General features: G+C 44.3%; 1 protein-coding gene across 1 annotated transcript; it reads right to left on the bottom strand.

Moving 5' to 3' along the window:
- Window positions 1–6785: 6785 nt before the first annotated feature.
- LOC116073692 (proline-rich protein 23A3-like) lies at window positions 6786–9979 on the bottom strand. Its single transcript, XM_031345727.1, has 3 exons — window positions 9972–9979; window positions 8332–8393; window positions 6786–7944 (listed from the first exon to the last, which is right to left on the bottom strand). Exons 1-3 carry the CDS (start codon window positions 9977–9979, stop codon window positions 7064–7066), a joined length of 951 nt encoding a protein of 316 aa, XP_031201587.1. The 3' UTR covers window positions 6786–7063.
- Between the last annotated feature and the right edge of the window lie 428 nt (window positions 9980–10407).

Raw genomic sequence — 10407 nt, 5'->3', positions numbered from 1 at the left:
CTAATTGAGATCAAATGTACTTTTTCTGTGCATATTTACTTTCCCTTAGTCTTTGGTGTGATGTTGATTTACAATACTGTCAGCCTAAACGTGTGCCTGTTTGTCCTCCTCTACACTGTGTCTCCTCATGGAGGGCAGTCTAATCAGAACAATGGATATACAATCTCTGTGTAGCCCTGAGGACTGCTTACTTACCTCTGTCTTCTGAAGGATCCTAAGCATTACTAATCTCATCATCCTTTTATCCCTGTTCCTGGTAGGAATCTGATCACTCTTCTTTTCCTAGATTAAAATCTTCAGACTTGCCGGGCAATGGTGGTGCACACCTTTAATCCCAGCACTTGGGAGACAGAGGCAGGCAGATTTCTGAGTTCGAGGCCAGCCTGCTCTACAGAGTGAGTTCTAGGACAGCCAAGGCTACACAGAGAAACCCTGTTTTAAAACAAACAATCAAACAAAAAATGTAACCTCACACTACTCGGCTTCCAATGCTTCCTCTGAGCCTGCATCACCTCTCAGAAGAGCTGCTGTCATTGGTGAACGTGGTGATTTTTTTTTCTTTTTTTCTTTTTTCTGGTTTTTCAAGACAGGGTTTCTCTGAATATCCCTGGCTGTCCTGGAACTCACTCTGTAGACCAGGCTGGCATGGTGATTTTTAACTTATCTGTTCTCGACTAAATGCTAGAGTTTGGAAATGTGTACAGATGGAGCTTAATAGATATGGGCCACTGAGTACTATTATCATCATTATTTCTCTCTCTCTCTCTCTCTCTCTCTCTCTCTCTCTCTCTCTCTCTCTCTCTTTCTTTCTGTGTGTGTGTGTGTGTGCGTGATACTCTCCTATATCCTAGCCTGGTCTTCCCCCCCCACACATTTATTTATTATTATACATAAGTACACTGTAGCTGACTTCAGATGTACCAGAAGAGGGCGTCAGACCTCATCACAGATGGTTATGAGCCACATTGTGGTTACTGGGATTTGAACTCAGGACCTTCGGAAGAGCAGTCAGTGCTCTTACCTGCTGAGCCATCTCACCAGCTCCCCTAGCCTGGTCTTGATCTCGACCTGTATCAGAGGATGCCCTGAGCTTCTGAATTTCCTTTCCCAACCTCCCAAGTACTGGGATTACAGGCATGAAGCACTTCATGTGGTTTACACTGTGCTGGCAATTGGACCCAGAACTTTGTGCATGCCAGGAGTACACTCTGCCAACCTGGTTGACTTTTCAGCCTCTACGATTGTTTTTATCATCACATCTGAGAATTCTCCTTCCTTCTCTCTGTGATATGCTGTCCCTCCACCCTCTCGGTGCCCACCCTCACTGCCCATAAGCACCCGCTGCAACAGCTCTTGCTCTCCCTTGGCCCTAGCTCAATTTCATATTTCTGACTTATCTCATAGGTTGTAAGTTTATGAGTGATTTCCCCGGGTCTGCAGTATTTCCATTTTTAACTTTCCCCTAATTCGTTGTTAAATGTCTTCATTACTGTTGTATTTCAGTGTTTATGCATTAAATGATTAGACACTTCATAGAGGTTTGGCATGCCCATGGTTTATGTTTTTCTCTTTTCTGGCCTCCACCAAATCACATCTATCACCCATGTTTATAATGGATGCTTTCTCTACCACCTGAAGGACTGCTTCTCCTCTCTCCTATTTTTCTCTTCTAGTGCTTTCTTATGTGGTCTTTGACTTTTGATTAAGAGTTTAAAGTCTCTGGACTGCTGTCCCCAGCAAGAAAGTTAGTCCTGGGTATAGTGTATTCTCCCCAGAGAAGACTACTTCGCCTGTAGTTAAGCCTCCCATGGGCTCAGACTATGTTAACCCTCCTCCCCAAAGCTTTTCATGCAACCACAACACAATATGCCAGAGTTCATCTTATTTTGTTATTCATTTTAACAGTGTCGTTTAGTTATTCATTGACAATTTCACACATATAAACAATGTATCTTGCCCACATCCACCTCCCACTCTTCCTTCTTATTCCCAGCACCTCTAACATGTCCCCTTTCCTATTTTATGCCTTCTCATCCTGGCCTTCCCCTTCCTTCTATAACCCACGGAGTTCATTTGATGCTGCCTGATGTTATGGAAACCGATCTCATTGGCTTGACCTTGTGCAGGTAGCAATAGGTACGATGAGTTCATGAGTGCAGTGGCCACATCAGATCTATTAACTCAGCATTTTATAACACTCCTCCTCCTCCTCTAGTTTTTTATTGTCTTCCCACCATCTCTTCTGTAATGTTCTCTAGGCTTTTATCACGGTATGTGTTGGGGGAGCAGCTGATACAGATGTGCCATTAGGGCTAAACACTCAGTAGCCACTTACTCTTATCACTTTTAACATTTGTGGGCTTTTGTATTAACTGCTAACCATAACAGAGAGAAGCTTCCCTGGCCAAGGCACTAGTAGCACTAGTCTGTATGTTGAAATACACATGTATAAATACATATGTACAAATACATATGACAACGTGCCGAATTACCAATACAGCAGTATTAGGTTCTACTTCAGGACCTTTGACTTCCAAGCCATTGATTTTGATCAAATTTACATGTACTCAATGCATGAATGCCCTTTTGTGAAAAAAAGTCTGAAAGGCAATATGAAATCAGCTGTTTACCCCCATAGCCTTCTAAGCACTATTACTCTAGAGGGCATACTTTGCCTGGCAGGTTGGTATTGTAGCATGTAAAGTTCCCAACTGGCTAACAGCATGGTTAGCTCTGATACCCAACATCTACCCCAGTTAGGGACCAGAAAGGGAAAGTAAACCCAGTGGTCGGCTGACTGGCTGACATTTGAAGGTATTTGTTGTACTGAGAATAAAAGATGTGGTGATTGAGATTCCCATTCCTATGACGAGCTGAACATTTACCAAGTGTTAAACTGTGGCTGAGCAACTGTGGAACTGCTTCAGAGATAGATCTGTATTCTTTTAGAGGGACAAGCTGCAAACCTTCCAAAGGGAGAGTTTTCTATATGTGTCAGGGAGCTGTATATGTGCAAGAATTACAAATGTAGGAGGAAAAAGATGAATTCCTACTCACGATGTATCCACCAAACCAAACCAAACCAAACAACAAAACAAAACAAAAGACCCAATCCCAAAAAACAAACCAAATCAAACAAAATCAACCCCCCAAAACAAAAACTCCCAAACCCAAAAAAAAAAACCCCAACCCAACCCAAAGAAACAAGAAAAATCCCAAAACACAAATAATCAAAACACCCAAAACAAAAAACAAAAAAACAAAAAAATCCACCAAAACCAAAAAACCAACCAAACCAACCAGACAAAAAACCCCAAACAAAACACAAACAAACACTCTTCAAAGGAATGAGGTAACCCAACACAATAAAGAATAAATACATTTATAAAAAGGTAAGATGTATTAAATTAACATCCACAAACAAACCCAAGCCTGTGACTTTAAGGGAAAGTACTTCTGTTTTGTTTTGATTTTTTTTTTTTTTTTAAAGACAGGGTTTCTCACTGGGCGATGGTGGCACACGCCTTTAATCCCAGCACTTGGGAGGCAGAGGCAGGCAGATTTCTGAGTTCGAGGCCAGCCTGGTCTACAGAGTGAGTTCCAGGACAGCCAGGGCTATACAGAGAAACCCTGTCTCAAAAAACAAAAAACAAAAACAAAAACAAAAAACAAAAAGACAGGGTTTCTCTGTGTATTCCTGGCTGTGCTGGAATTCGTTCTGTAGACCTGCCTGGCCTTGAACTCAGAAATCCACCTGCCTCTGCCTCCTCTGAGTGTTGGGATGAACAGCATGTGCCTGGATTGCCTGGCTACGTAAGGGGTGGTTTTAAAATAAAGAAGCAAATATCCTGGAAAATGAAGACAGTCTTGAAATGAGAATTTTTGTCACAGAAGCACTATTAATAGAATTCTGGAAGGAATTGATTATGTCACAACTACATCTTATAGTGTTAAGATATGAGTACGGTTACTTGGATAAGAAATGTCCCTTATATGTTCGCGAATCTGCACATTTGCTTCCCAGTGGCTGGCACTATTTGAGGAGGTTCTGGAACTTTTGGAAGTAGGATCTCCCTGGAGGGAGTCACTGGGGGTGGCTTTGAGGATTTTTATGCTTTCTCTGCTTCGCAGTTGTGGATGTTAAAGTCAAGTTAAAATAAATTCTTTCTCCCTTATATTGCTTTGGGTCACGGTATTTTATCACAGTAACGGAAAGGTAACTGATCCAATGAGTCCTAAGAGGTAAACCAAACACTGTAGTCAGAGATCTGGTTGGATTTTCAACGTGAGGGCAGATGAGATACCAGAGACTGAGTCTTTTTTTGTAGGATTTCAGGTAAGAGATAATTTTTTTTTCCTTCGAGACAGGGTTTCTCCATATAGCCTTGGCTGTCCTGGCACTCACTCTGTAGACCAGGGTAGCTTTGTACTCAGAAATCTACCTGCCTCTGCCTCCCAAGTGCTGGGATTAAAAAGGCATGCACCACCACTGCCCGGCGAGATAATTTTCAATAAACACAGTCAACTACGTTCAGCTAAACCAAATAGAAATAATATCCTTGTAGGCATATTACAATCAAACTATGTGACATTAAAAAAAACCACAAATATTTGAAGTAAAATGAAGGCAGATGTGGCTTTTTCAGATTTTACGCACCTGTAATCCTGGGACTTGGAAGGCTGAAGCAGGAGGATGAGGACTACAGGACCAGCCTGGGCTACACAGAACCTGTCACAAAACAAAAACAGGCCAAGAATAAAACACTTCAAACCCTGAAAGCTAAGATGTGCAACACCCCCACATATAAAACAGTGATATTTTGATTGGTTGGTCCCACAACCATTTAGACAAAAAGATGGTGAAACACTGGATTAATAAATTTAAAGTAGTCAAATATTATTCTAGAGTAACTACATGTAGCCTCAAGGGCTGGGCAGGGAGGTGTGGGGAGAGAGCTGGGGAAGAGACACCTCATCCTCCATGACAGTGGCTAGACACCTCAAGACAGTCCAAGGGACATGCTAACAAGATGGATGAAGTTTCAGACAGAAACAAACGAAAGGGGAGAAGAAAGTGCCAGAAGCTGCAGGGAAGCCTGCAGGGAAAGAAAGGCCCCGGTGGTGAAAATGATTTTTATTTATTTGTTTTTGGTCTGGATACTGCTGACCCTCCATTCAGTCCACTTTTATTTAAATTTCTGGGTTCCCAGCCAGTTTTTGTTTTCTTCTTCCACCAGTACCTGGAATGCAGCATTGTGTTGGAGTCCACTGTACATTTAAGAATTATACAGTGGTTTATTGTCTATTGATTTCCATTCAGCCATTCCTATTTCAGGTTAAAATAAAATGAGTATGGAATGAAACATTTTCAAGCATAAAGTCCTAAGGATGTTCAGGCTTACAGAACCAAGGCGGGGCAGACATAATGGAGATTAGAACTGTTAAAGCATATTTCTGGGGCTGGTGGGCTGGGGTCATCGGGTAGAAGTACTCACTCTACAAGCCCTACAACCCGAATCGATTCCCGGAGTCACTGGTAGAGGGAAAGAACTGACTCCCAAGTTGTCCTGTGATTGTCACAGGTGTGTTGTGGCAGACATTCCAAGGCACGCATGGTCCTGTGCTCACACACAAATCTCAAACACTCACTCAAATATACATCAGTGATAAATTAAACAATTAAAAAAAAGCTGTATGTGAGAGCTACACTCTGACCAGTAACCTCAGCTCCTAGGGTGGCTCACGTGGAGGACTACTTCATTTTCAAGGAGTCTGGGCTACACAATAACTCTAAAGCTAGCCTGGGCAGTTTAGTGAGACCCTGTCTCAAAATAAAGAGTAAGGAGAGAGCTAGGGACGGACTTGTATTTCAGGGCTTGCCCAGTATGTGTGAGACCCTAGGTTAAATCTATATTAATGCAAAAAGAAATTAAAGGCACTTGGGAGGCAGAGGCAGGTAGATTTCTGAGTTCTTTTGAGGCCAGCCTGGTCTACAGAGTGAGTTCTAGGACAGCCAGGGCTATACAGAGAAACCCTGTCTCAAAAAAAACCAATAAATAAATAAATACATAAACAAACAAACAGACAGAGGTTGGCCTAAGAACAAAGAGGGGATTTGGTAAAGTAGGCTGGTAACTGAGCAGCTAAAATCTGAACAGCTATGATGACGTTTGACTCACCTTTACCAGTGGTGTTTATTTTATTTTATTTTATTTTATAAAACAAGATAAATATGACAATTTCATACAAAACATTACAAATTGGGTTTGCAGGAGAAAAAAATCGGTTCAGAATTTAAAACAAAAAAATAATGTGGAATAATAGTAATGTATACATTTTCCACCAGTTTAGGTGAAATCTTGATGTGAACATACTATAAAAAGAAACCCAAGCCTGGCAGAGTGGCACAAGCCTTAGATTCCAGCACTTGGGAGGTAGAGGTCCCTGTGAGTTCAAGGCCAGCCTCTACTGCATAGTTAGTTCTAAGAAAGCCATAGATTTCTAATGAGAACCTGACTAAACACAAGCAAAACAAAGATAAAAAAAAACAAAAACAAACAAACAAACAAAAAAAACAAAAAACAAAAAAAAAAACAAAGAAAACAAATGCAAATGCCAGTGCATGCTGAAAACAGCTGGCAAAATTCACCATAAATCTCATTTATAATGAAGGAACTGGAATGGCAGACTATTCCAGAAGCTTTGGAGATGGCTTTGAACCCGGTACGTTCAAGTAAGGTAACCGTTATAGTTCATCATGGCGTTGGGTAGTTTTCCAGGAGAGCAGCTCGAAACAACAAAGAGGTAGATACGTTGTGTCCAAATCCTCAAAAATTCATGGGGAACATTAAAGGACACCATGAGCTTAAGACACGACACCTATTAACTTCTTGGTTAGAGAAGAAACAGAGAGTGCTGGGGATTTTACCACTTGGATTTCTAGGAAGCTTTAGGGCCTCGGAAAGAGTCCTTTGGGTCAGCAAGAGTTTTATTCTGATCACAGGCGACTAAGTGCCTTGCAACTAGGGGTAGAGAAGCCCCTTAAGGATTTGTGCAGGGCAGTTCATTCATAGACCAGTCGCTTCCGGGCCTTGCAAGGGGTCCGGGGAGAGCGGGAAAAGCAGGGGGTGTGTGGCGGAAGCTGCTCTTGGGGACTCCAGGGAGGAGATGGAGGTAGAGGTTGCAATGTTGAGCCAGGGGAGGGTCCCAGCAGGTAGTTGTCCAATTCCCAGATGAACCTCAAAGAATATCGCTCCGCTCCAGTGGAAGACTCTGGGACAGGCTCCTGAGACCAAGGACTGGGCACCCCTGTGATGGAGGAAAGGCTCCCGGCGGCCTGGCCATCTGGAGGCCTAGCCCAGGACGCCAGGAAGTCCAAGTCTGCACCCTCATCACAGACATCCTCTTGGTAGAAGTACTCACAGGTTTCCTGGGGTACGTCCTGAGGAGCGACTCCCTGCGGGCTGGTGGCCACGAATCCAGGCTGTCCAAAATAGGTGGAGGCTTGGAGTCCCTCGGGGACCAGGAGGATGGTGTGTCCTTGGAGCGACACTTGCAGGACCGAAGTGGGCTCAGGCTCCAGCAGCAGGTCGACGCCATCCAGGCACAGCTGCAGGGCGCAGCCAGCGGCCAGGAACACCACGGAGGTGAGCGCGCTGGTGGCGGGCCCGGCGGGCGCTTCCAGCTCGGGCTGAGCCAGGGGCTCGGGGCGCGCGGGCTCCTGGTGGAGGCGGCGGCGCTTGGCAGGGCTGGGCGCGGGGTCAGCGCTGGGGCTGTGGGGCCTCGGGCGCAGCATGATGGACGGAGCTGCGGGGCTGGAGAGGCGCGGGTGCGGGGTGCAGCGCGGGCAGGTGTGCGACGGCGCGGGCGGAGCGGCTGCAGTCTCGTGCTCTGCAGCCCGGCGCTTGGCGCAGTGGATATTGCGCACGAAAGGTGGGTCACTTGCTAGATGCCAATCAACTTTCAAAAGATGAACCGGAACCCAAGTTCCGACGGAAAAGGTCAGGCTAGGCTGCACCTTTGGAAGCCTGAGGCCTGGAGGCTCCGCCCAGAGGTGTCAGGCTGGCCAATAGACTTGGCTGTAGTTGGGAAATACATTTTTTGACCTATTGGAGGCAGAACTTGTTGCGCAGTTTGTCTCACCCGGAATAGAATCTCAAGATGGCTCAAGATTAGAACTTCTATGGTTTCGGGCATTCTAAAAATCACTGAGAAACTTGCTCCCACCCCACCAAACCATACTTAGTTAAATGCCACGTGAAATTGCTTTAGTGCCATTCAGAGAATAGGTTACTAGGTAGCCAGGGCGGATGTAAGATGTGAAGTACTTACACCTGAAGTCATCTTTGTCCCGCCCGTAAATCCCTGGTTCTGGAGGCCGAGGTAAAGGAAATCTGTGCAAAGATGAGTTGCAGAGTGATACGTGGGCACAAATACAAAATAAAACAAAACAAGTTTGGTCCAGAGAGGGCTCAACAGAACTCTCACCGCCTAGCCTGATGAACTGAGTTTGATCTCATTCTTACATGGTGACACTCTGTGGCACACGCATTCACATAGTAAAATAAATGTAATAAAAAATTAAAAAGAAAAATCAAAACTAAAAATGCCCGTTTTGGGGGGTGGGGAGGGAGAAAGAGTCTTTTGTATGCTATGCATCCCAGACTTCTTATTTAGAAGACCGTGACTTTGAACTTTTAATCTTCTGTCTCTGACTCCCAAGTACTGGGATCGTAGCCGTATACCACAAGTGGATTTATGTTTTTCCTAGAGTTGAATGCAGCCAGGCTTTCTTGTACCACTTGCATGTTCTGCTCATGGAGGCCAGAAGAGGGCACTAGATCCCCTGCAACTGGAGCTACCGATGGTTGTGAGCCAAGGTGAGGGTGTTGGGAATCAAACTTGAGTCTTGCGGACTGTCAGCAAGTACTCTTCATGGCTGAGGCGTCTCTTCAGCCCCCCTCTCTAAAAATCTGTATTATTATTGGTGTGTGTATGAATTCATATGTGAGTGCTTTTTTTGCATCATTTCTAGCCATTTTTCTCCCTTGTGTCTTTCTCAAATTTATGACCTCTTCTTTAATTGCTACATATGTATCTATATATGTATATATAAATGCAGTCTGCTGATTCTATTCAGTGTTGCTTCGATGCTTATTTGTTTAGGGCTGATCCCTCAGGTTTAGATAAACTACCTATAGGACTCATCTCTGAAGACTGATTCTCTCTCAGCAGCCAGTTACTGCCTACAGTTCCTCATCCCTTTCATCCCTCCTCCACATTGGCATGGCAACTGGTGTTTTTGCTGTGCGGGCCTTCTTTAGGTGACCATATTTTTTGAGACTTCATGGGTGTAGCGTTCTTGTCATATATAGAAGACACTATCTTGTAGTAGATGACCCAGTTCTCTGGCTTGCACTATTTATTTATTTATTTATTTATTTATTTATTTATTTATTTATTTATTTATGGCTAGGCAGTGTTTCACCATGTATTACTGGCTGGCCTGAAACTCATTATATAGATCATTCTGGCTGACCTCAGCATCCACAGAGCCATGGCAGCCACAGAGATCCCTCTACCTCTGAATCCCAAGTGCTGGGATGAAAGGTATGCATCACCAAACCCACCTGGCTCTTCGACTCTTCCTGTACCCTCTTCCACGGTGTTCCCTGAGCTTTTGTTGTAGGACTTGTGCTGTGTATCTTTGCTGCAAGATGCTTCTTTGATAAGGGTGGAAAGCTACCTGTATCTGTGGATAGAGGGTACATATGTGGAATGCAGCCAGAAGTTGTTCTGCTAGAGGAAGGTGGCTGTCCTCTGGGTTGTCTTCTCGGGCCCATTAGCTGCGGTTAGTCAGCGAGGCTTACAGTACTGGGCATGAATTTCCTCACACCGAGCAGGTTTGAAGTGCAATGAGACCGCTGTTGATTGCTCCCAAGATACAAATCCGTTATACCCACTGGTGCTACCTTGCCATGTTGGTCTCTGTTACGGCTCACAGGCTCTACAGCTGCTTAGAACTGCTGATTGCTTTTCTCCGTTGGCAGCTTGCATGGCACTTTTGAAGGCTATGAAAGCTCAGCCCTTAAGGAGAAGGCTTCCACAGGTTAGTTCCAGCTCCATTCCCACGTCTAAAAAGTGTGTGGACATTTTCTTAGCAATCGCGTCTCACCTTGAAGTTCTGGAAGGTAACCCAGGGTAGTAGCAATAGCCTATGTTATTTCTGAGAGTTTCCTCCATTCCCCTCATCAACAATGTGAAGGGAGGTTTCCTATGCTTGGTGCTGGGGTTGGTCTATAGCTATCTGTAGGTATTCTTCTGGGCTGATTCAGTCAACTTCTGCTATTCAAGATTTAGGATATTCTGACCAAGATGTGCATGAGACAGATCATTTGTACCCAAAGA

The sequence above is a fragment of the Mastomys coucha genome, unplaced genomic scaffold, assembly GCF_008632895.1.
Source record: "Mastomys coucha isolate ucsf_1 unplaced genomic scaffold, UCSF_Mcou_1 pScaffold23, whole genome shotgun sequence".
NCBI lineage: Eukaryota > Metazoa > Chordata > Mammalia > Rodentia > Muridae > Mastomys > Mastomys coucha.
This window is presented reverse-complemented; position numbering and strand designations above follow the sequence as displayed.

Excerpts from the sequence above, each read along its gene's own strand:
- LOC116073692 (XM_031345727.1), bottom strand. Across the intron at positions 7,945-8,331 it reads GGACAAAGATGACTTCAGGT|CAAGTGACCCACCTTTCGTG; the intron begins GTAAGTACTTCA and ends ATTGGCATCTAG.